The sequence below is a fragment of the Rhinolophus hipposideros genome, assembly GCF_964194185.1.
Source record: "Rhinolophus hipposideros genome assembly, chromosome: 6".
NCBI classification, from domain to species: Eukaryota; Metazoa; Chordata; class Mammalia; order Chiroptera; family Rhinolophidae; genus Rhinolophus; species Rhinolophus hipposideros.
The window spans coordinates 100,853,900-100,879,325 of record NC_138052.1 but is presented as its reverse complement, the minus strand read 5'-3'; the positions used below and the strand labels follow the sequence as shown (position 1 = coordinate 100,879,325).

General features: G+C 54.6%; 1 protein-coding gene across 5 annotated transcripts in view; it reads left to right on the top strand.

Annotated features, from left to right (window-relative positions):
- Nucleotides 1-23,714, top strand: part of PASK (PAS domain containing serine/threonine kinase) — a 30,754-nt gene extending 7,040 nt beyond the window's left edge. For 3 of the 5 annotated variants that reach the window (XM_081052176.1, XM_081052175.1, XM_081052177.1), the window contains 16 exons: nt 1,281-1,513; nt 2,109-2,279; nt 2,886-3,026; nt 3,514-3,648; nt 3,864-4,124; nt 5,786-5,960; nt 7,885-8,041; nt 9,311-10,785; nt 11,773-11,951; nt 12,301-12,468; nt 15,414-15,539; nt 15,648-15,782; nt 17,615-17,814; nt 20,768-20,901; nt 22,423-22,569; nt 23,172-23,714. In XM_081052176.1, the coding sequence (XP_080908302.1) occupies nt 1,281-1,513; nt 2,109-2,279; nt 2,886-3,026; nt 3,514-3,648; nt 3,864-4,124; nt 5,786-5,960; nt 7,885-8,041; nt 9,311-10,785; nt 11,773-11,951; nt 12,301-12,468; nt 15,414-15,539; nt 15,648-15,782; nt 17,615-17,814; nt 20,768-20,901; nt 22,423-22,569; nt 23,172-23,257 (3,923 nt within the window). In that variant the 3' untranslated portion in view covers nt 23,258-23,714. Of the gene's footprint in view, nt 1-1,280; nt 1,514-2,108; nt 2,280-2,885; nt 3,027-3,513; nt 3,649-3,863; nt 4,125-5,785; nt 5,961-7,884; nt 8,042-9,310; nt 10,786-11,772; nt 11,952-12,300; nt 12,469-15,413; nt 15,540-15,647; nt 15,783-17,614; nt 17,815-20,324; nt 20,498-20,561; nt 20,690-20,767; nt 20,902-22,422; nt 22,570-23,171 lie in introns of those variants that run through there. The other 2 variants (XR_013993558.1, XM_081052178.1) reach the window with 2 other exon arrangements.
- The last annotated feature ends 1,712 nt before the right edge of the window (nt 23,715-25,426 follow it).

The window sequence follows — 25,426 nt, the reverse complement described above, 5'->3', positions numbered from 1 at the left end:
GGCAGCCAACTTAACAATGTGGGCGGTGCTGCCCCGGGGAGGCCAGGAATGGGGGGTACCCGCTGCCCATTGTCCACTGACTGTTCAAAGTCAGCCGGTGCCCCCAGAGTCCAGATACCCCTGGGCCCAGACACAGTGAGGAAGAAAGTATTGTCCTGCCTTTGAAGGGCTTGTCAGGGGTGCTTGAGGAGACAGCAGGGAACACACTTGAAGTTGGGTGGGCCTGGAATAGGAAGCCTGTGCGCCCAGCAGAGGGGTGCCTGGAGCCGGAGGGCGGGGCTTGCCTGCAGGGGGTGCGAGGGGCTGGTGGCGAGGGCCAGAGACGCTGCAGGGTCGTGAGGCAGGCAGGCAGCCCCTCAGGAGGCACCAGGCTGGCCCAGGGATGGGTCATTGTGGCAGTGGAGTCTGAGCTGGGGTCGCAGGGCCCGTTCCTTGGGACCGGCTGCCTGCGGAGAGGAGCATGGGCCAGCAGCCATGTGATTTCTGGTCCGGGTGAGGCCCCGAACTAAGGAAGTCTGGGATTCTTCACCGAAGGACCCACAGGGGACAGGAGGGTGACTCAGGTTTGTTTGGTTTCTGAGCTGCTAGAAGGATGGAGCTGACATTACTGAGATGGGGAAGAGGGGCTCAGGCAGCTGGGCCTTGGGAGGGGTAAGAGGAGCTGGCAGCACACTGCCAGGTGGGGTGTAGTTAAAGCCCCCCCATAGGTGGTGTGCAGCAGAGGGAGGCTGAGCCAGTCCCCAGTGGTGAGAGGTCGGAAGGTGGAGGGACAGGGTGCCCTGCTGGGCGCAGCCAGGTGGTGAGGAGGTGGGAGCGGCGGCCCAGCGCACCTGCAGGGGTGCCGGGGAGGCCTGGGAATCCGTGGGGCTGGATGGTGGCCGGGAGCAGGTCTTCTGGAGGTGAGGGGTGGCCTTGGCTGCATGGAGGGGGGGAGCGAAGGAGGCAGGCAGCACTGGAACGAGTGACAAGACAGTAGCTGGGCTCTGGGTCTTGGAATGGTGGGCACAGGAGAGCGCCCTGTGGCTGGGTGGGCGGTAGGGGACCTCAGAGTGTCATTTACACAGCAGTTTGAGCTCTGAGGGACATGGCTCTTTGTGGCTGTGGAGCCCCTGGTGGCACTGTGTGGGGCACACAGTTAGAGCAGGAAGCACCTCTGCAGGTGCATTGGACCATTGGACCCTTTTGCAGGAGTTGGGCGAGGGCCATGTGCTTCGTGTATTTCAGAAGCCAGCTCCTGGCGGCCCTACCAGGTCTGCAGCTTCCTTTTCTTTTCTTTCCAGAAGACAAATGGAGCTCCTATTGCCTGTCGTCATTGGCTGCCCAAAATATTTGCACAGGCACACTGCACTGTCTGGCTGCGGCCGAGCAGGTGGACCTGGCCACGTCCCTGGGCAGCACCTCCTGCTGCTCCCTGCTGCGTGGCCTGTCCTCGGGCTGCAACACGCCCCTGCTGCCCGCCCCCGCGGGCAACCCGAACAAGGCCATCTTCACTGTGGACGCCAAGACCTCGGAGGTAATTGCTTTGCTTTGTGCCACAGCCGTGGCTTTGGAGTCTGTGCCTTCAAACTGTGACCTTGAACCAAGGAGTCTGCATTTTAAGTGAAAACCATCTGGTTTTACCTGTGTAGTAACAAAAGAGATAGGAATTTGGAGACCTAAATGTCAAAGCAAACAGTCCTGTTGTCAAGATAGAGATTCAAGGGGGGGATGAAGCTTGTTATTTACTCGTGCTTGCTACAGTGTTGTTACAACTCAAGTAAGAATGGATTTTGATATTTGAATGAAATGCGCCAGCATAATGCACGTTTATAACACAGAACTGAACTGTTAGATGGGCAGGAAGTGTGGTGTACAGCCCATGTCTGCCTCATGGTCTTCATGACACGCTGCGCCCACCATGGCAGGGGAAGGGAGTGCGGTCTGACGCACTCATTGGTGGGTGTTCTGATTTCCATGGGTGGCACTGTTGGGAGCCTCACCACTGCCGAGAATTGGGGAGAGATGGGGCCTCTGGGCCTTGCCCACTGGTGCCCGCGCCACCTTCTCGCCATTTCTGGGAGGCAGAGATAGTGCTGGTGACGCGGGTGCCTTCCCTCTGCAACCCTCAGATCCTGGTTGCCAACGACAACGCATGCCAGCTCCTGGGGTACAGCAGCCGCGACCTGATTGGCCAGAAGCTCACGCGGTTCTTCCTGAAGCCAGACTCCGATGTGGTAGAAGCCCTGAGCGAGGAGCACGTGGAGGCCGATGGCCGCGCTGCCGTTGTGTTCGGCACGGTGGTGAGTGTGGGCCTGACCGCGGGGCCAGTCAATGTGGGCGCCGTCCCCCTTCCCGTCGTCTCGGGGAGTGGCTGCGGCATCCCAGGAGTAGAAGCATGTTGCCTCCGACCTGGCACTACTGGGAGGGAGAAGCTCGACTAGCGTTTGCAAACCTGCAGGGCGCCCCACAGATTCCTGAAAGAGAAACATGATTCTACTGCTTCACATTGGGTCAGGGGGCTGGCTAGGCTGGCTTCCCGGAGCTTTGATCCTCCCCCCGTGTACGTGTCCAGCCCGGACGCTGACAGGTTGAAGGGCATGTTAGATGCTGAGCCCTGAGCCTCAGGAAGGAGTTAAATGACCTGAAAAATTACCCATCCAAAGGATTGACTGCTGAGAAGTGAGATGTTAGCATGTACTGTGTATGCTGCATTACGAAACCACTGGTTAAAATGTGCCCTTCTGCTAGAATGTTCACTCAGAGGCTGTAAGGTTCAGTGTCGCATTCTGGAGACTTTCCGGAATGTGAGGCAGGTGGGCAGAGCTTGCAAACGCCCACAAGCCTGGAGTCTGGGCCCTGGCGGCCAGGCGCTGCGGGGCACAGGGCGAGCCTGTTCGTGTCCGCAGGTGGATGTCCTGAGCCGCAGTGGGGACAAGACCCCGGTGTCTGTGTGGATGAAGGGCGTGAAGCAGGAGCACGGCCGGTGCTGTGTGGTTGTGCTGGAGCCCGTGGACAGGGTCTCGGCCTGGGTGGCCTTCCAGAGCGATGTGAGTTTGTGTTCTGGTCTCAGCTGCTCGTAGCCTGGCCACGTATCCCCTCCCCTGCCATGGGCCTTGGGGCAGAAAGTGGGTGTGAGGGTTCTGGAGGGTCAGCCCCCGTCTGCTGAGCCCGTTAGTATTCGTGTGCTGGGGCCAGGAACCCAATCTCCATGCCTCAGTTTCCTCATCTGTAAAATCATAGAATTGTTTTAATTCAGTAAAATTACATAAGTAAAATCCTCAAGCCGGTGGCTGGCATGCAGACAACTCTCAGGTGTGAGCTGTGGCTGGGTGGCTGTACTTCTCACCAGTGAGTGTCTGGTGTGTGCTGGGCTTCTGTGGGATGACTCCAGAAGTCAGTGGTTTAGGTCCATCCTAAACGGGAGGAGGAGAAAGACGTTGTGACACAAGCTCCTCTGTGCCTCTTGAATTTCCGCTGTGTGAGTAGCATGAGTGATCTTGCTCTAATGCTTACTAACACTGCTTTTCCTCCCAGGGAGCCATAACGTCGTGTGACAGTCTCTTTGCTCACCTGCACGGCTACGCCTCTGGGGAGGAAGTGGTCGGGCAGCGTATCACAGACCTGATCCCTTCCGTGCAGCTCCCTCCACCTGGCGAGCACCTTCCACAGGTATTGCTGAGTGCCTGCCCCGCGTGGCTGGATTCAGGTGCCCTGCCTGGGCCTCTGCTTTCCCTGGGAAGACTGAGGAAGGAAGGAAGAACAGTGTGGGGTTGGGTGTCCTGGGGGCCCCCCCCGTGACGCGCGTGGCACCGATTTCAGTCTAAAGCAGCAGAGGCTCAAATCCTGAGATGCTGCTGTCAGCCCCGTGCGTGTCTGTCTTTCAGAATCTCAAGATTCAGCGGTCTGTCGGGAGAGCCAAGGACGGCACCACCTTCCCGCTGAGCTTGAAGCTGAAATGTGGAGCCCGCAGTGAGGAGGCAGAGGGCAGCCAGGTGGCCCCCGCGCAGGGCTATGCGGCGTCTGTCTGGGCGTTCTCCACCATCAGCGGTCTCATCACCCTCCTGCCAGATGGGACCATCTATGGCATCAACCACAGCTTCGCGCTGATGCTGTTCGGTTATGGGAAGTCTGAGCTTCTGGGCAAGGTGGGGCCTCCCTGGGTGGTCGGCTGCGTACCCCTGTGGGGAGCTGGTCTGAGTGTCACACCGAGGGCGTGTGCTTGTCGCAGGCACTGTGCTTCTGTGTCTTCCAGGCCAGCGTGCCGGCTTCCTCAGGCGCACGGGGGCCCGAGGGGGAGTTCCCTTCTCATAGCCTCGCATTGAGCACTCGACCGCTGGACCATCTCCAGAGCCATCCCAGGAGAGGGGCGGGCTCTTGCCTCCATGCCCCATCCTGAGTCTGGCCTGAGTTACTGGACAAGGGTGTATGTCACAGCTGTGGCCATTCGTTCTGCACCCCCAGGTGGGGGTTTGTCTGCACATCCCCTGACAATGCGAGAGGCCGCTGGGGGCCTATCACACGCTCAGGATTGGAGGAAGGTGTTTCTGTCCTCGTTCCCTGGCCTGAGCTTTCTCGCAGCCCCTTTACTGAGGAGGTGGAGGTCTTCGTACACCAGGGGTCAGGCCGCCACGTGTGGTGATTACGCCTTTCTCCTTATCCAAGATTGCGAGTGGCCCTGTGTCAGTTTCTGCAAACAAACCACCATACACTTAGCGACAGTCATGTGCCTTGGTCCCAAAGAACCATTTGGGCTGAGCTTCAGTGGGATAGCTCATTCTGTTTGGTGTGGCTCTGCTGGCCTGCTGGCACCACACCTGGGGGAGCGTCTCCGGCAGCCTCGGAATGCCCCTTCACAGTGGGCGGCAGTGCCCTGGGCTCCCTGAGAGGGGCCTGAGCCCCCCACTTGGTGGTGGTGGGTCTGGCGTTTGCCCGAAGCCTCTGGTGAAGCACCTTGTACACCACGGGCTGCTGCAAAGGGGGGAAGTCCGTCCCCTTTTGTCACTCAGGCTGGGGCAGACCCCAGGCCCAGTGACAGCCAGTCAGAACTTTGTGACCTCATTTGAGCTTCCAAAAACACATCCCCCTCTGTTCTGTGTTAGAAATACTAAGATGCAGGGAAGCTAAAGTTTAGTTAAGGCAAACTTAGTTCCGCTGAAGTTAACAGATGCCGTTATTAGATTTTGAACAAGGATTCCCGCAAGAACACTCAGGAAGGCAGGTCTGTGCAGGGAGAGTGTAGGTGACGCAGCCTCCCCTCTGGAGCTGGAGTGTGTTCTGCACTCAGTGCAGCCAAGGGCCACCTGGGGGTGGAAACACGCAGTTCAGGGAAAGCGTCTGCCCTTGCAGCTCCTGGCCCCGCGACTGTTACGCTGAGGCCACGGCCAGTGCGTGGGGGCCCCTGCTGGACCTCGGGTCAACTGCCTGCCCGAGGTCCTTTTGTCCTTTAATAGCAGGGCACGTAGCACTCTCCAGGGACCAAATGAGAAGGTTGCAAACGGGCTCCCAGGCCTGAGGAGGGCGTGGAGCGAAGGCCAGAGGCCTATCTGCTCGGAGGACGTGTAGATGTTGGAATAAGTAGCGTCAGAGTGTGTTCATTTTATCTTTTCATAAGAAAAAGGGGAAAAGTCACGAATTCCATGCTGACCATCAGGTGCTTTGGGCCTGTCAAAGGAGTTTGAGGCTGGTCCCCTGCCCCGGAGGAGTGGCACACCCAGAGACTGGCCACTGGCCACATTGCCCCCCAGGATGATGGTGGTCCAGGGGGTCTGCATTCTCCGGGCTCTGAGTGCTGCTGTTTGTTTTCTAGCACATCACCTTCCTGATCCCTGGTTTCTACCGCTACATGGATGTTGCATATGACAGCTCCAGCCCCGTTCCATCGCGAGGCCTGGTCAATTGCCTGCATGAGGGCACCCGGACTGGGCCTGGGGAGATGACAGAGGACCCCAGGCAGAGCTGGAAGCCAGCGGGCGAGGCTGAGGGTGAGCCCCGGCCTTTTCCAGGTTGCCTGCCACTCCCCCCCGCCCCCCCCCCCCGTCCATGCCTCCAGCGGGGTCCGGAGGGAGCTGGGGCGTGGGTGTGGTGTTCCAGGGGCTGGGACATAAGTGTGTACCACTGAGGTGCTAGCAGAGAGAGGGGGACTGGAGCTGCCCCACGATACGTCCCCGCGGTCCTCGGTCTAGGACGCAGGTGGCTAACTGGCAGTCTTGTAAGTCTACGTGGCTCTGCCTGGTCGAAGGCCAAACTGATGTAGCCCCTCAGGGTAACTGCTGTCTGGGCAGCAGGATTGCTTTCTTGTGTTGGTTACCCCTGTACTTGGGACATTCAGATTGTTCCCACACGTGCTGAGGCCCCAGGACATGAGCCTCTTAGGCAGCATGGTGGGTGACGCACTCCCACCCTGAACGGACCCTGTTCTGGCTCTGGGCTCCCAAGAAGGAGCAGGGCCACCTCGCAGCCTCCTTGGGCCCACCTTTCTGGTGACTCGGGTGCTCCCAGCTGCGCCCGGGCTCCATAGGCTGGCGTCCCTGGTGTCTCTCCTGTGGGAGGGGACAGAGGCAGTGAGCCAAGGAGACAGCCTGAGCAGCCACATCAGGCCATGGGACGAGATGGCACTCTTGTGACACTGTGGGCACCTGGCCAGCTAAGGGTTGTTTGTGTGCTGTGAGCCTAGCACAAGTACGGTAAGAGACTTGGTGTGTGAGTCAGCACGCCGTGGATTTAATACAGCCACTGAGGGGATGATGTCACTACGACCTGATTGGTGTTCAGTGTTCTGGGCGCCGTGTGACATTTCATCAGCACGTGGCCCTATGTCTGTGGCTGGGAGACGCAGCTCTGCCTCACAATGTCCCTTTGGGGCCATTAGAAGTTGGATTGAGGCATTTTGCTTTCAAAGGTGCTTTGTTAGGTTGCTGACTTCAGATGATGTTTCTAACGGGTTTTCTTCATCATGTTTGGGTTTTTCCATCTGTGAAGATGGTCCTTCCTCAAGTGTTTTCCCTCCACTGTTCTTCTCTCTCTTTTTCCAGAATTCCAGAACATCTGTGTGTAGTCGATGTTCTTTGTAGAAAATTGTGGCGGGAGGGAATCACAAAAGTTCTGTCCTTCATTGGGTGCTCAGGGCACATCCTGAGAAGTGGCGTTTCTGGGTGTGTGGACATGCGTGCTTTTGCTAGCTGTTGCCAAACGCACTGGAGGGATGGTGCCAGCCTGCCCTCTTCCATCAGCCAGGGGCTACGATTCTTTCTAGAGCCTGTTTCATCGGACTGCTGGCTAATAAGAGCCGTCTCACCCTTCTGACCCGCTTAACCTGCTGTGTGCTAGGCCAGCCCCGTGGAGCTGGTGGGAAGCAGGTGACACACAGCATAGGTGTGAAGTGTAGGACGGAGCAATGCTCAGGAGGATGTCTGACCTTGGCGCAGGGCCTAGGAAGAGCCACTTGGGAAGGCGGCTTTTAGCAGAGCCCCCAGGTGGCAGGGGTGTCATTCCGAGGAGAGGGAGCAGCTGCAGGCCAGGGCCAGGCCGGAGAGGCCCGGGGGAGGTGCGGGGAGCAGCAGTCAGGCCGCAGGGCCGTGGGGGTCATCTTGGGGACTGTGGCTTCCCCCCGCAGTCAGTGGAGCCCTTGGAGGACTGTGGGCAGATGAGGGCCCTGCTCTGACTCCAGTGTTAGTGGCTTCTTGCTGCCGGGTGCGCGGCTCAGGACCTAGGGTGCTGGCCTGGGCTGGGGCCCGCTGCGTGGTGGGAGGTGGCCGGATCCCGGACATGCTGCGGACATGGCTGACGGCCTTCAGTGCTTGAGGTCGGCCCCTGCCCCGTGCGCCTGAGTCTCAGGGAAATGAGGAGGTCTGTCTCGGCAGGGGGCGCCTGAAGATGAAAAATACTCTGTTTTGCTGTTCCTGCTAGATCCAGGGGTTAATGACGTGCTTGCTGGTGACCACATACTGCCACAAGATGCGACTCTAAAGCCAGTGGGAAGCCAAGAAGTCATCACTCGGTTCCGGGCTCAAGTGGACACTGGAGGCCATCTCCCTTCTTCTCTTCCGTCTCCACCCACTCTGGAGTAAGTCCTCTGTGGAACGTGCGGGTGTACTGAAGGTCAGGTACCTCCCATGTTACCTGGTGTCCCAGTGGCCTCTGGGACAGCCCCCATTTTACCTGTAAGGAAACGTTTAGGCAGGTTCCGGGGAACTGATATAAGCATAACTTTCTCATTTTTAAAATCACTTGAATCTGTTCTCTTTATGCATGTTTAAACAACAAAGTATTCTATTTAGACTAAAGGAAATTCGTATTAGAAAATGTGGAAAATTTAGAAAAGTAGAAACAAATCCAGGGTTGAGTTATCACAGTGCTGTTGTGCATTTGGTGTGTTTTCAACCAGTTTTGTCTCCTAACCATCTCCAATGCATGATGCACCGCATGCAGTAACATGCCACACCCTGGGGTGCATGTGCCTTGGCCGCAGGCCCAGCATCCCCCAGCACCCCTCACTGCTGGGGCCAGGATGCAGGGCCAAGGGGCTGCCCTTGAACTTGAACTGTTCATTTCCTTATGTCTGGTTTCTTATACTCATCGTTGTGTCTGGAAATTCATCCACATGGTCGTATTTTCCAGTCTTTCTGAAGTTATTTTTAAAATATGTAATATATGAATGTGTGTACTTTTTTAAAGTACAGAAGAAAATGGTAAAAAGGAAAAGTCCCTGTGACTATCTCCCAACCTCCCCTGAGGGAACTACTGCAAGCAGTTGTATTTTTCTAGGCCATTACCCTGTGCACTTAAGTATAAAAATATACGTGTGTATACTCATGTGCAACTGCCCTTGTTCCTTTAACGCAAATAGGGTCACACTGCACGTTCTCATCTGATACATGCATGTCTGCACACTCGTGTACAGTACTAGGGTCACACTGTACGTTCTCATCTGCGTACATGCATGTCTGCACACTCGTGTACAGTACTAGGGTCACACTGCACGTTCTCACCTGTGTACACGCATGTCTGCACACACATGTACACTACTAGGGTCACTGCATGTTCTCATGTGCATACATGCATATGTGCACACTCATGTACACTACTAGGGTCACACTGCACATTGTCCTCTGTGTACACGTGTGTGTACACAAATATCACACTGTGCCTGTTGTGCTCTGTGTGTATGTGCTTCATTTTTTAACTTTGTTACAAAATTTACGGGTGTTTTTTCTGTTATAAATGCATGTTGTCAAATGCTTTGTACTTGTCTCTAACAGAGGAGAAGTCCCTGTGATCTTTCTGATTCTTTTGTGACTCCTAAGTAACTATGTCATTGTGTTTTAATCCCCAGGGTGGACAGTGTCCCAGAAGGAAGGCTGCCAGCCCAGGAACAGTCATTGTCCAAGGACCAGCAAAATGTTCCAGAAGGAAGCCTGTCATCCTGCAGCCAGCGGTCATTGTCCGAGGACCCACAGAACATCCCAGAAGGAAGCCCACCAGCCCATAGCCAGCAGCCATTGTCCGAGAACCAGCAGAATGTCCCAGAAAAAAGCCCGCCAGCCCATAGCCAGCGGCCATTGTCCGAGAACCAGCAGAATATCCCAGAAAAAAGCCCGCCAGCCCATAGTCAGCGGTTGCCTGAGGACCCACGGAACACTATGTTGGAGAAGGAGGAGCCTACAACAACAGAGAGCCTTGGAGAGGACCTTTTGGGAGGAAGCAGGCCCGACTCCACGGATATAGGACCACTTGTCCCCTGTGGAGGCTCTGGAGCTCGGATCCCATGTGACCCCAGGAGCAGGAGTCTGGAAATGTGTGGACTGCCCCAGGAAGCACAGCTGGCATGGACAGGTTTGAGCAGGGTCAGCGTTTCAAACCATCGGGGTGACTCCACGGGGCAGCCAGCTGGGGACAGCCTCCCAATGCTACAGCCTGAGTCTGGGGGTGAGCGGAGTGTGCCCCAGGGGAGCCTGGCCTTGGCCCCCATCCCCTCTGGGGTGCGACTCTCGTCCGCGCCTACTGTGGGGGAGCAGTGGCTGGGAGCGCAGAGCGACAGGGAGGAGCTGCAGACTTGCTTAATTAAGGAGCAGCTGTCCAAATTGAGCTTTGGGGGACCATTGGGTGTGTCCTACGTTGGGCCGGTCCCAGCCGAGTGCCCCCCTGTGTTCTCTGCCCCTATGTCGCTGTGTGACCTGGGAGGCAGACAGCTCTATAGAGGCCACTCGGGCAGCTCCTCAGCCTGCTACGCCCTCGCCACAGACCTGCCCAGCGTCCTGGACACAGTGCAGGCCTGCGAGGCCGGTGGGAATTCATTCTCCTGGAACCTCAAGGAACTCTATTTCAGTGAACGGACAGACCTAACTTCTTCGAATTGTTCCTGCGCTTCGTCCGAGCTTGTAGGGACGGCCTCTCCCCCACTACAGGGCTCCGATACCGACGTGAGCTCTGTGCACAGGCAGAGGTCAGAGGTTCTGGACGACCGAGAGCTGTTACTGCTGACAGGCGCCTATTGCAGTCTTGGCACAGGCTGGCAGTTCCGTGAGAGTTGTCTGGGCCTCGATGGGACCCAGCTGTCTGACATCTGTTTGCTGTCCTCGGAATGTGACGGCGTGAGTGGCAGAGAGAGTCCAGGCTGCATCGTTCCCACGTTGGGAGCCGGCCCTGTGGACCCGTGCCCGTTAGAGGAGCCCAGGCACAGTGTCCAGGTCACCTCCACGCCTGTGAGAAAGGAGAGCTCGGTGTCACCCAGGGCCACCAGCCGGCAGTGCGAGATCCAGGAGGGCACCTATGCGGGGAGCTGCTATCACCGGGACGGCTCGCTGCTGAGTATGTCCTGGCTGGGTCTAGAGCACAGCATGGCGGGGAGTGGGCCCTCCTTGGCACGGGTCTCGTGGGGCTTCACACCCTGAGTAGTTTTGGCAGGAATGAAGTATGAAAGACCCTGCAGTTATAGCTGACCTCTTAAAATTAGGATTACAAGTGTGCGTGCCCGGGAATGGTGGAGCCCCCATCCCACGGCGCAGTGTTGAGGTCACACTGAGGGGCAGGGGAAATGTTCGTGGCGGGTCTTCACGAGCTTTCGGAGTTCAGGCTGCTCTGCTCTAAAAATCTTTGCTCTGAGAGGACCTTCTGGTCAGGCTGCTTCACTTGCCCCTTTGAGGTCGATTGTATTTGTTTCACTTTTTTTATTTTCCTAATTTCTTAACAGGTCATGTTATTTTAGCCAGTTGTTTTTTTATTGCTGATTTTGTAGTGTTGATTAGAAAGGCTTTTTTCAGAAATACTTCTGAAAAGTAGTAACATGTGTCATTTGTGGAAGTATTAGAAAATATAAACAAAAAGAAGACAATAAATTCACCTGTAAACCCCCCCATAAAAAAGATAACCTGCCTTGTTTGGGTGCATACCCAGGAGGCTGTGGAAAGCACACCCATGTGTGTGTAGCATGTGTTGTTTAATGTGGGTCTGAAAACCACAGCGGGTACATACGTGTATGTTTCCATTGGAACCGTTCACGTTCCTTCACCCAGAGGCAGAGGCTCCCCTGTGTCGGGCATGTAGAGGCGGCTTTCCAGGCATTTGTGAGTTGGCAGGTGTCTCTTCAGCGTTTCCCGTGACCTCCGGCTGCCCCGTGTTCACGCTGAGCTGCTGACCCCACGCCAGGTGGAGGTCCGCCATGCTCGGCCTTTCCCTGCCTACCTGCCATGCTGCCCCTTCTCCAAGCCTCGGAGCCCTCTGCTCTGTGCGGTCTCCGTGCTGTCTGGAGCCGCATGCTTTTTCATCCTGGGGCTGTGCTTCTGCCTTCCCCTCCAGGTGTGCACTTTGAGGTGAAGCGGGTAGAGCTCCAAGGCCCCGCGCCCCTCTTCTGTTGCTGGCTGGTGAGAGACCTGCGTGGCGCCCAAGCCTCATCCCCGCGGACCCGCCTGCTCCTGGCCAATCGGCCCAGCGCCAGCCACTCCGTGTGCGAACTCCCTGGACCCAGCGTGGGGGAAGTAGGTACCTGCACCGTGCTGGGCCTTTCTGTGTGGGGTGTCCTCCCAGCAGTACTTCTCTGTCTCCTGGGGGCGGGAAGACGGTCTGCTTGTGGCTTTGGATCATTGTCTCCTCACACCCTGTGTACGTACTAGCCCTGGGCGGGGTTTTAAATCTGTGTGTGCCCCACGTGCAGGCACTTTGATGCGTGTACCAGTTTGGACCGTGTCTCAAGGCCGCCCGGGAGGAGCGGCCGCAGGGTGCATGTGCTGCTTTGCCCACAGCCGTGGGGTATGGTGGGTGGAGGGGGGACACGCGCCGCCTGCGGTCGGTGGTGTGTGGTCCCTGAGACTTCCCTTGTGTTCGCAGGCACTCAGAAGCCAAGCATGGTTTGAGGAGTCCCCCAAAGCCGGGGAGCTGGACGGGCTGGCGGCCTGCGAGGGTGCGTACTCGCACAAGTACCGCACGCTGAGCCTGCTGGGCAGCGGGGCTTTCGGCTTCGTATGGACCGCGGTGGACAGGGAAAAGGACAAGGAGGTGCTTTGGCTTGGAGGGAAGCGGCCCCCCACTGCATTTTCTAGTTGCTTCTTCTGGAATTGACCACAGCTGCGTGTTTGGACCCACACATCACGTCAGGCTCCCTGCTTTCCTGATGTCGCCGTGGGTCCTTTCTGATTTTCCAGATGACCACTCATCCCTCTCTCTGCCAGTCATGACGCTTGTCTCTCCTTTTCTGTTTGTGTCTCCTCGCCCTTGCTTTGCCTTCCCTGCTGCCACCTGGCAGGACCTGCCGAGCCCGGAAGGTGTGCTACCGGTCTCCTGCTGTTCCCTCGCTGCCCCTTTATTTTTCAAGGATACCTTTCATTTGAGGATATTTCATTTTATTTTCAGCTCACTGAATGCTTTTTTGAAAGAATGAGTGTTGTTCTATCACATGTCTTCCCAGCATCTTTGAGATGGTCAGACCCATCTTTCCTTTCCTGACACAAGGTGTTACCAGTCAGCGTGCACTGCTGGACTCAGGCCGCCAGTCTGCTCTCATATGCTTTTAATGCGTTGCTGAATTGGTTTGCCAGTATTTTTGTTTGGGATTTTTTCCCATTTATATTCATCCAGAAGTTTCTTATGTTTATGTCAAAGTTAGGTGAGACTGGCGCCGGCGGCATGCCCATGTGCGTGGTGTTGCGTTTGAGGTGTTTTCTGTGGCACATGGCAGCCCCTTGGCTGTCCAAATGTCTGAAATCTTAGGTTTGCTCTCTTTTCTTTGCCAGACTTGCCACAGAATTGTCTATTTTATTCATCAAGTATTCATTTTGCTTTCTTTTAATTTCCTTTCTGGTACTTTCTCTGAGTTAATGTTGCTATTTTTGTAGCTTATTGGATTGAATGTAATTTTTAAGCTGTTCCTTATAATAAAAGCATTTACACTTTGGCCACATGACCTGTACTGCTCTTGCTGTCATGTGCTCCCACTCTCGCTGTGTCATTAATTTGTCTGAGTCAGATCTCGTTTTGGTTTGGATCAGAATCCGATAGGCCCGAGGGATTTCTTTAAACCTAAAGGAAGAAGAAAGAAGCCCCAAAGTTCTTCTCTTGGATTAAAAAGAAACACAGGAGTATTTTTGCCTTTCAGAAAACAGATGTCAATTTACATATTACTAGGCCAACAAATTATTAAGTAAAGCAGCCAATCAGAAAACAGACTTTTAAGGGTTAAGCTACAGTAGGGGTGTCTTACTTACTCTGTAGGTCAGTTTGGGGAGTTTTTCCATCTTGACAGTGTTGACTTGTCAACCAGGAATGTGGGTGTCTTTCCTCTTGTTTAGGCCTTTGATTTCTTTCAATAATGTTTTTGTAGTTTTCATTGTCTTTTTGTTGAATCTCTATTATTTTTGTATCCCGTTTCTTCTCTTTCCTGTGTTTATGTTTCATTTGTTGGAATATATTTGTCACTAATTTTTCTAGAAAGAATGTACGATGATAAGCCTTTTTCCTCTCAGGACTTTTTAGACCTCGTGTCTGTTGTCATCCAGTGTTATTTTGAAGTGGCTTTTGCTGCTAACAGCCTGTTGTTTTCTTTTTCCTTCTTGTTCTTTTCTTTTAGCTTTGGATTTCAGAAGTTTCACCAGGATGTATTTCTGTGTGTATGTGTGTGTGTATGTGTTTGTGTGTGTTCTTTATTCTTGCTTGAGACTTGGTAAGACTTTGATCTGAGTCTTTAAAGCTTTGTTCATCTTAAGAGAATTCTGTTAATTCTTGTCTGCCTTCCCCTACATTCCCCTTAGGTGTGTGCTGGTGCTCGCAGGGAGCCTCCCTTCCTGTCTGCTTATGCTGGACGCTGGATGGGCAGCAGACCTCTCCCCTTTAACTGTCTGAACTCGAGCTCCTGCTGTGTCCCGCCCCACCTCAGTCACCCTTCCCTCACAGAGACAACCTTGTCTTCTTGCTTTCTCTTGAATTTCTCATCTGGCCCGTCCAATCACGGTGACCCTCCCTTCAGAGAGGATCTTCAGAATTTGTTGAGTTGTCAGCACTCACATGCTGCACCCAAGCCATGACGTTTTTCCTCCTGATTATGGAGAATGAGTGGACATCGCAGAAGGTCCTAGCTATTCTTCCTGCTTGTTTCCCCAGGCTCTGCTGTGGCTCCAACGGCCTCACAACCCTCACTCCATCTTGCTTGGCCTCCATGCCTTTCCTGGGCTCCTCTGGGAGTTGCCTTTACTCCCCTTTGTCATCTTGGCATTCACTCTCCCTGACCCTGGAAGCATGCTCTCCCCAGGAGACCATGAGCTCCCTGAGGGCAGGGCCTTCCGTCACCTTGTTCAGGTTCTCACTGAAGTGCAGTGCAGGCCTGGCCCTTTGGTCCGGCCTGTGGTCACCCTGCCATGTCGCTCCTTCAGCTGCATGCCCATCACCTGGTTGCAAATATTGTGTTGAGAGACAAGGTTACCAGCCAGCGACCTCCAGTGTTTGTTTCCATTACAAGTACCATCTCTTTTCCGTTACACTTTCTGGTTGACCATCATTAATTGTACTCACATCACTTTTATATTTATCTTGTGTCCATCACTCTCATTGCGCTCTGACTCATTCTCAGGACCAGATGACACTTTTTGTTTAGTTTCTAGTTTTCAGGCCTCTTGTCTCATGTTCTTGGCCAGGACATTTAGTCCTCGGTGGAGAAATTGGGGTGATGCAGGGTGTTCTGGGGAGCGCCCACTCCGAGGTTTCCTGGGGCGTCTTTCCAGCAGTGGCCGTGCTGCTCAGCCCCCAGGCTCCCACACCAGTCCAGCCCCTCATTTACCAACAGCAGCTGCTGTGTCCTGGTGCTGCCAGGGCTTGTCGTCAGTGCCTTTCACGGCCTGGGACTCAGGGAGGAATACGTGGAGGTCCCGGCTAATGCTGGGAGCCAGCAGGGCAGCTGGTCCGATGGGGCTGGAGGAAGGTCTCCGCCATTCCTCCCTCTGCCTTCCTCGTAGGTGGTGGTGAAGTTCATTAGGAAGGACAAGGTTTTGGAGGATTGTTGGATCGAGGACCCCACACTTGGAAGAGTCACTTTAGAGATTGCGATTCTGTCCAGGGTGGAGCACGCCAATATCATCAAGGTGAAGTGCTGTTCTCGCATGCGACGCCCTGAACCGCTCATGGGAGGCGCCTTAAACGCGGTCGGAAGGTGCCTCAGCAGCGCTGGACCCAGCTCTGTCTCTTACCAGGTCTTGGATGTATTTGAGAACCAAGGGTTCTTTCAGCTGGTGATGGAGAAGCATGGCTCCGGCCTGGACCTCTTCTCATTCATCGACTGCCATCCCAGCTTGGATGAGCCGCTGGCGAGTTACATCTTCCGACAGGTGAGCGCAGGCTGGGCGCAGGTACCGGCGGCTGCAGAGACTGGTGGTCACACTCGGTCCCCTCTCTGAGTGTGGATCTAGCTGGATCTAGCCTTCAGGTTTGGGGTTTTTGGAATAAGAAAGGTATTTTGAGGAGAGAATTCTCTGGTTGAAGTAGAGAAAGTGAAGCTGGAAGGATGGGTAAGGCCAGATGCCATCCTGAAACGACTGGGAGGCGGGTTCACGATCAAAGTTTATTTCTATACGTAGAGGATCCCCACCAACCTCAACATCAGCCAGCAAAGCTGTCAGTCTGGGCTCTGAGACCTCTGTGTCTGACCTGGCCCTTGTCTACCCGCAGGAAATCATTACCAATCCATGCAGCAGGGGTTGTTCTAGTGCTGACATCGTGAGGCTGTTGGGTTAAATCAGAGAGCTCCCCGAAGGGAACAAGTCACAGGTTTGCTCTTGGACTGTTTCCTGGAGGCGACTCATTTTCTAAGGACAGCTTTCCTAAAGTGACATTTCTTCCTCAAAGCTCTAAACTCTCAGAAGTTATTGGGTGTCTGAAAGTAAGTTTCCGAGGCACCTACTTACAAGTTTTAGGCGTCATGGCTCTGCCAGAAGAAGGTCATCTCTCCCTCTTCGTGCTTTGGAAGGTTGCATACTTGTCTGCTTTACTTCATGGCAAAGATTTGTTTCTGAAATCTTCATGGTGAAAAGAGTGTCTGATGTAACAGTTAAAAGCTTCTGCCTAACGTGTTCATTCTGGGGCTACTGATACAGGAAATGACAGTGTTCAATACTTTACAATTTTTGCAAGAAGTATTTGTAGTCTGTTTGTGAATCTGTACATGTCCTAGGTGTTATTATGTGTAAATATGGGTTCACAGTTTTGTAGAACTATCATCTGGAAATGTGTGCACATATGGTGCCAGTCAGCAGTGTGTTGCCTGCCCACTGGAGGGGGGCTGGCGCCTGTGAACAGCTCTCCTGGCAGCTAGGGCACAGGGGCCAGGGGGAAACAAACCACACATTAATATGAACATGAAGGTTTCATCAGGTTTCTTAACTACAAAGGGGGGCACGCCTGGACCAGAAGCCGCTCTCCCCGCTGTGAAAGCCGGAAGTCAGCGTTTGGAGACCAGGCTCTCAGGCTGCTGTGTGAGCTCCGTGAGCCAAGGGGGCCGGACCAGGCTTTCCCTAGGGCTGCTTCTCAGTTAGCACCCGGCCCACGCTCATGAAAGAGCCAGCACATGTCTTTGCAGCTTCTGTTGTGGTCTCTCTGTCCTTATAACTGTGCTGTCGTGGCACGTGTTGCAGGGTTAGTGAATGTCTGCTGCGAGGTTTCCATCAGTGGCACAGACAGGACTTAAGAGTGGCTTATTTATCTGGGGGACGGAGAGTGGGGGTAGTGAAAGGGTGCAGTCTCAGCTGTGCTAGGTGAATAAGCCCTAGAGGTCTGCTGTGCTGCTGGTCTGGTTCTTGCAGCGAACGACGCTGGGCTGTAGACTTAAAAATGTTCCGAGAGGGTAGATCTTATGTTGTCTTCACAAATAATAATAATAATAATAATGTGATTTTTGAAGAGTCACATATTTGTGTTGCCGGTTTGTGGGGAGGTGTGTGCCGGCCGCAGCGAGCGCACCACCTGGCACTGCCTGGCACCACCTTGCTTCCTATCATTGGGCCGCGTCTGTAGCACCAGAGGCCTTTCTGTCACAACTTCACTATGAGTTAGGGAACTCCTTCTTTTCCTTGTCACTGTTCTTTCCGTTCTTCTTGTCAGCCCTTACTTGAAGTACATCTTACTTGAATTGCCTTTAAAAAGCCCCCTGTGCCCCTGGTTTCAGCTGGTGTCGGCAGTGGGGTACCTGCGCTCGAAGAGCATCATCCATCGGGACATCAAGGACGAGAACATCGTCATCGCCGAGGACTTCACGATTAAGCTCATAGACTTCGGCTCCGCTGCCTACCTGGAAATGGGCAAACTGTTCTACACGTTCTGTGGAACGATCGAGTACTGTGCGCCCGAGGTCCTCATGGGGAATCCGTACGTATCACACTGCAGTGCAGCCCTTCTCACATCGCCCCACAGGAGCAACCTCGTCATTGGTCATTAGTGCATTTTCAGCGGGAAAGTGGTTTCAGTTTTGCCTGTTGTGATGAGGGTGCCGAGGGATAAAAGACAGTGTTTTGGAAAATGGGCAGGCAGGCAACGTGAGAGTGGTCAGGGGAAGCTGGGCGATGGGTGTCAGGTTCACTGTATTATTTTCTCAACTTTTATGTTTGCAGTTTTATATAATTAACAGTTAAGAAAAAGATAAAGTTAAAAGAGTCCCAAAAGCTGGGCTTCTTCAATTAAATGAAGAGGCTTCCTAGCCGGGTTTATTTATTTTGATGACAGGAAAATGTTGCTGGGGTGGTGTCACGAGAGCAGGGAATGAAGCTGTAGGAGCAGCCCCCCCAGGGAGCACCCATGTGGGATTCGGGCCCGAGCAGGAGGCGCTGTCGCTGGCCAGCCCCTCCTGCTGGGGTACAAGCTGGGCCCAGGCACTGTCGAGTTGGCGTCTCTGTGCAGGGAGCCCAGGCAGCACCTGCTGTCGGGGCGTCAGGACAGGACAGACTGGTTGCTGCTCGTGTGGCTGTGGCTTGAGTGTTTCATGCTTCACACGATGGATCCCATGTCGTCTACAAACAAGCGAATGTGTCTTTACATGTATGAAATGGACCTCGTCAGGTCACATCCAGACAGCAGGCTTCTTCCTGTGCCACCGGCACTTGTCTGACGGTTGGGTGAGAACGTGTCAGTAGGACAACTTGCGGTTACAGGGACGGACGGCCACAGGCCTGTGGACCTCGCCACCTGCTGCTGACGTGCTCTGTGCCCGCGCCTGTGGTCTTACTCTCATGTGGCAGGTGTGTGGGGACACGCAGACCTGGTCGGAGTCAGATTTGAACCCTGGCGACCTGAGTGTGGAGCGTTCGCTGTAGCCACGGCCATCTCCGTGCCGAGCCTCAGGCTCACAGACGTCCCTCAGCATCGCTGTGAGAAGTGACCAGGGCTCTGATCACCATGTCCACTCAGGTCATTTCATTTCACAGTCAGGAAGTGAAGGCCGCAGGCTGCCCGCGTGGAGTCCGCCCTTCTGACCAGCCCTCTAGCGCGGCTGGCCCCGTGAGCAGGACGGCCAGGCTCTGCAGAGCAGAGCGTGGAGGGCGCTAGTGAAGCCCTACGCCTGTCTTCTCCACACACCAGAACCACCAGACAGTATGAGATTCTGAAGGGGGTGGTCTAAGAGCCTCAGAGATCCCATAGTGCTGCGGGCTGCTGTCCTGTCCCGCCAGGCATGTGCTCGTGGCTTGTGAAGTCCCACATGGAGCTTGGGGGGGGGCACTTCTGTGCCTCGGTGCTGCTCAGTGGCCTCAAGGCCTCCCCCGGGAACTGGGCTCCCACCTTCTGGCGCCCCTGCCCTGGGCTGTTCCTGTTCCCTCCTCCTCAGCTGGCTGGGCTGCAGGTGTCCTCCTCTGAGCTCCTTCCTCCATCCCGTATGCTGTGCCCACCTCAGGGGCACAGGTTTGCTGAGCTTGGATTCTCCAGCCTGTCCTCAGGAGCTTTGCTTCCTCCCTCATCCTGTTCATGTCCTTCTGTTCCAGGGCTGGACAAACTATGGCCCTTGGCCAAATCCGGCCCACTGCTTGTTTTTACAAATCAAGCTTTATTGGCACACAGCCACACACACTGGCTTGCTCGTTCTGTGGCTGCTATGCTGCTGTGGCAGGAGTGGCCGCCCAGAGGCCGTGTGGCCCACAGCCTAAAATGCTGACTCTTGGGCCCTTACAGAGAATTTGCTGAGCCCAGTTGTACTTTGTTGGATTTTTCTCTTCAACCTCCAAAATTCTCAAAATTTATTTCTGAAACAGAAACGACACAGAAACAAAAACCGTCGAATCTATACTTGCTCCAGTTCATGCAGCCTCTCGTCCCTCACTTCCCTGAGGTCTGTCCTTGCGGCCCCTCCCTGCTTGGCCACCGAGGCCCAACTCCTGCCCACGCTCCTGCTTGGGGCTCTGTGGTCTGCACGTCCCGAGTTGCCCCGTCGCCCCTAGTTTTCTGCCTCCTGATGTCCCCAGGCTCTCTGTGGCCCTCTGGATGGCAGGAGTCTGTCCTGACCCTCTTCTCACTCACCCATTTCTCTGGCCACCTTGTGTGCTTCCCATGTTCCCTGTGTAGGGTCCTCGATCTGCAGACCCGGTGACCTTGGGCAGCATGGGGACATGTCTGGGGATAGTCAGCCCGCTTCGGTGCCCTGGCAGCAGTTCACGTCTTCTACATAAGACACAGGCCATGTTTATGTCACTAGCTCTGTGAGCGCGGGGCAGCGCTGGCCTCTTGTGGGTGGTGGCCGGGAGAAGGGTGTTTGCAGACATGACACCAGTGCGCCCTGGGGCTTCTCCCCAGAGCTTGCTCCTCCATTGGCCCAGCAGCCGGGGCCCCTCCCACCGCACCTTCTCATCCACTTTCTTCTCTGTCCCTGACGCTGTCCCTTACTTTGTCCTTAGGGGTCCTCACTGTGCCATGTCACCCTGAGCACCCTTCATGTGTCACCTCAGCTAGCTTGCTGAAGGGCACACTGCCCTGTTCTTAAACCACCCGTGGCTCCCCGTGGCCCTGGTAAGGTGAGCACCTGTGAGTCCCAGTGCCTTCTCCTCCAAGAAGCCCCCCACACCCCCAGAGGATGCCGTGTGCACCCACGTGCTGCAGGCACTGCTGCATCCCATGGTTGACATTGTCTCCAGGGTTAGTCTGATTCACCAGCCCTGTGACGTGGCTTTTCCAGTCTCTCCTGGCGCATGGTGGCACCTGGCTGGGCGTCGACGGAGCTTGGCCAGCCTCACCGGGAGCCGCGCTTGCTCGGGTGACTGGGGCCCAGGGCTCACTTGCGGGCTGGCCTGCGCCTCGGCTGAGCACCTGCTGCCCCGACTGTTTCCATGTCCTGTCGCAGGTACAGGGGGCCAGAGCTGGAGATGTGGTCGCTGGGAGTGACACTGTACACACTGGTCTTTGAGGAGAACCCCTTCTGTGAGCTGGAGGAGACCGTGGAGGCTGCAGTGAACCCCCCGTATGTGGTGTCGCAAGGTGAGCGCGGCTGCACCCAGCAGCTCCCCGCCTCCAGCCTTCGAGAGCCATTGTCCGTGCTGACGGCCTCCTTCCTGTCTGTTCCTCTCATACTTTGATCTGCACATGAGGATTGTTTGAATATGACTTCAAAACATCACAATAATTGTGTTTTTGTGAGCGTTCCCCTTTGGATCGTAGGGCCCTGTTTTGAGAGACAGACCTTAGAGCACTTGAGCTCGGCCATGGCAATGACTGTCGGTCCCACCCTCAGCTTAGAAACTCATCACTTGGGGTGATGGAAGGACTTGCCCTCAAGCAGCTCCTATGGATGGAAGCCTCGGGTTTCTGTCCCACCGCAAGCTCCCCTCAGGGCCACGGTGGCAGTTTGCCTCTGAAGTGGGGAGGCGGGTGAGGGCTCAGTGGCCGGATCTGGAGTGGGCCAGCTCGGGACACTCAATGAGGAGCTGCGAGGGGCTGGCAGAGGTCTGACGGATGCCGGACTCAGCTGCTGAGGTCCCTTCCAATCTTGACCTTCTGTAATTCTGTAGTTGTCATTTATCGTTATGACAAGTGAGGTGAGAGGGCTTCATACACGAAGTCCGTGCCTGGGATTTCTGCTTGGCTTAGAAGCCTGTGTCAGTCGGCTCAGTGGCCATGATGGACACCACCCACAGGCTGAAATGACTGACATTTACTGCTCACGGTCTGGAGTCCGGGAGCACGATCAGGCAGCGTGACACCCTGCTGAGCACCTTCCCTGTCAGCAGACGCCTGCTTTTTCTCTGGGTCCTCCCGTGGTGGAGGGGGACAGCGAGCTTGCTGGCCTCTCTTCTTACACTCGCATGGTGGGCGGGCACACGACCTCACCTAATCAGCCTCATCACCTCCAGACACCATCACGAGGGGGGTGGCTGCAGCTTGTGCATCTGGGGGCCACAGCGACCCAGGAGAGGCCTGGCAGGGCGTGGCTCAAATTCTGGGCCTGACAACTCCATGGCCCTTGCAGCACGCTGTCCCCACCCACAAAGGCCGTCCCACGTGCTCTCTCGTCAGGCTCTCAGGACACTTCGCCGGGATAGGGAGGCTCGGAGGGCCCTGGGGTGAGGGGCACCCATCCAGACTCCAGGCTGGGCCTCTTCTCAGAGCTTGTGCTTCCTTCCTGTGGGGACCCACCGGGGCCCTCTTCCCTCTGCTGTCACATGCATCCTGTGTCATTCACGGCTCTGCACAGCCAGAGCCCCCAGGACAGGCTGCCGTGAGGGACCTCCGTGCATCCTAAGGCAGGACCTGGAACTCCAGGTTGTCATTTTAGAGGTGATAGATGTTTCTTGCAGCCTTTCTCGAAGCACAGCTGGGGCCCTGTGCGCCAGAAACCCTGGGGTACTAGCTAAAAGTGGGGTTCCAGGGCTCCTTGCTGCCAGTCAGGCGCTCATGGGGGCAGACCAGGACCTGCGGTTTTCAGAGGCACTTCACTTGATCCAGGCCAGACCACTGTTGGTCTTCTGGCCCCATGCCTAGGGCAGCTTTTTATGTCCCCAGATCTAATGACCCTCCTGTCTGGGCTGCTGCAGCCTGTCCCCGAGCAGCGCACCACCTTGGAGAAGCTGGTGACAGACCCCTGGGTGACGCAGCCTGTGAACCTTGCTGACTACACCTGGGAGGAGGTGTATCAAGTAAATAAGCCAGGTGAGAGGCGAGGAGTTTCCCCAGGCTGCCTTCTGGGTCTGGGGAGGACAGGGAGGCTCCCTCCTCCCATGCTGTCCTGGACACAAATGTCACGGCCTATAGCTGGCTCGTCCCCTATGAAACAAACGGGACTTGATTCTGTTCCAGGGGCCCCTGAATGCCACTGGGCTTCACCTCTTTGGCTGTGGGCCTCGGAAGGTGGGTGGGTGCCTGTGATGAGATGGTACCTACAGAAGGGGTGGGGGGCTGGGGTTCGAGAAACGCAGTTGCTGCAGTGATCTGAATGGGCTGACGAGGGGAATAAAGCCACAGACGTGAGTCAGTGTTCGGGGACCTCCAGGGCCCTGCTCTTCAGACGAGGCAGATGGCTGCCCAGCCGGGCCACCCAGCCCATGTGGCTGGTCACTGAGCTGGTGGTGATGAGTCCAGCCTAGAACCCCCACCGCACCTCGGCAGGTCCAGGGACTGTGGAACAGTGTCAGTTGGGTTTGGAAGGGTCCCTCGGATGGCTTTTGCTCCTAGGAATTCTAGAGGGAAGCAAAGTATTTTAGAATCGTGTGTTGTTAATTAGCATGTGATGCAATACCATCTTCTTTCTTCAGACAGCGGAGTTCTGTCCATTATGAGTCTGGAGACGGAGAGCAGGACCCCAAGCACAGTGGCCTCAGGCCCCAGGGGAGCCCCCTAACGATGGCTTCCCTCAACTAACGATGTACAATGCGATGCACAAATCGCATTGTTTTCAGGCCCTTCTGTTCAGAGAAATTAATTCTCAGGAATCAGGCCAAGTTCACCTCCGAAAAACACATGTGTGAGTTTGATAAATGCTAGAACAAAAGCCCAGTGATATTGTACCATTTTAGGTTTATAAAATAGACTTGGAGTTCATTTTTTTCATGATCTTGAAAAAACACTGTAGTATTCAATTGAGTTTTGTACTATGAGAGGCCATTTCATCTGTGAACTTCTGAAAAGCATCAATAAATTTGTAAATCTCTTTCTACTTCTGTATATATGCACATTTCTGTTTCCTCTGACTTGGTAGGCGGAATTTGCAGAACTGGTTAGCTAAATGACTAGCGTATTTTATTCATGTATTTCCTTGAACATTTTCCAAATTAAAGCACTTTGTTAGTAAACCCTTACCCTGACTTGGACCGTCTGAATTCTTCCACAATGCCAGTGTGGGAAGCACTTCGTTTCTGTACCCCTACTCACCGCAGCTGGAGGGAGGGCCAGCCTCGCACCGTTTGGGGTACCTCCCAGGGACCGCAGCAAGCTCTGCAGCTTGCTCCATCTCAGGAGACTGGGAGAGTGTGGTGGTCTTGGGCACCTCCCTTTTTCTGGGCCCAGCTAGTCTGGGTTGGCCCACCACCTGTCTGGGCTCTGATGTAAGGCGGGCTGTGCAGCAGGCCCTCCCAGCAGCCCCAGACATCCCCGCGCCAGCCTGGCACCACCTCTCCCTCACTGTCCTACTCTTGCTCAGGTCCCAGGGCTTCTCACACTCAGATACCCCCTGCCCCTGGCTCCAGTGCATCCCCTCTGAAACAATCAGCATGCTCAAGCACATGAAAGCCAGGCTCCATTTTGTACCTGTTGGAGGGGAGGGAGTGCTTAGGGGTAAGAGGAAAGTTTTCTCCCCTCACCCCTTCTGAGACACCAGGAAGAAAACATGAAAAAGGAGGACTACCCACTCTCTTCCCACAGTTCCCACTTGCTGCAGGTACCAAGGATGCTGCTGCCCAGAGCCCTGAAAAGGTACTCGGGGGCCAGGCTGCCTCCACTATGGCCCTGTGCTCAGCACTCAACTGTCTTAGTATTTTAGGACGCTCAGATAACAGCTAATGTGATTCTCAACTACTAGGACACAGGATTTCTCCATCTCTAGAAATTGCTGTTTGAGTCTCTGCCATCACGAGAAAGAGATGGGTCTCCTCCATCAGGGTCAGTTAGGCAGAGCTTTGAGATGTGCGTTTTTATAAGTGTAGGAAAAAGTGATACAGAACCTCAGAATTCAAATGAGTTTCCTTATGTTCTAAGAACTGTTTTCAAAAGTGGGGAAAAAACCCAAACATTTATCCTTGTAGTGTTTATGATGTTTATAACACAAGAGAAGTTACAGAATGTCTTTTTCAGACAGGTGTGCCATGGGCTGATAATGCAAAATCCTCGCTCTACAAGAGCTATTCGTTCTTTATATGAAACAATAATTAAAATCCATCTGACTTGATGGCAGTAGAAGGTTTTTCACAGAAAGAACCCGGGGAGAAATGTTCTGAGTCTGATGCATTTTTCTGTCCATGTTCCAAGTATGTGCCCAGAGAGCAACATGTTCATAGCAAACTGAAGATACTGTGGGCTCTTAGAGCAAACCTGGCACTCCAGCCGTCTCTTTGTTTCCAGAGCTGGATAACTGCTTAGATTCCTTGATTCTTTCCAGGTCGTGGGGTAGCACAGGGTTTTCTTAGGCTTTGGGTGTAAAAGCATTAACAGTTTATTTTGAGGTGCTGACAGTTGAGTGTTTCAAGAAGAAAGATTTAAAAAATCAAAAGCAACCAATTGTTTGGCGCCACACAGATTACAAACATCCTTTTCTTTGATGTAATCCTTGTGTAAAAAGCTGGGTCTTAGCACCGAGCCCAGTGCTTGGCACAGAGCAGGTGCTCTGTATTCATGCAAGAATCAGGTCCCTTTTCTGAACCAGAACCAAGTTCAGAACCAGGTCCCAGTTCAGAACAAAGGAGGTAAAACAAGAAGAAATGTTTATAAAGTAAGGTATTGGGCTTACGAGTGGTGGAATTTAGGCAGTTGACGGCGCACACCATTTTACTCTTTTTCACGACTGTCCACGTTTGAA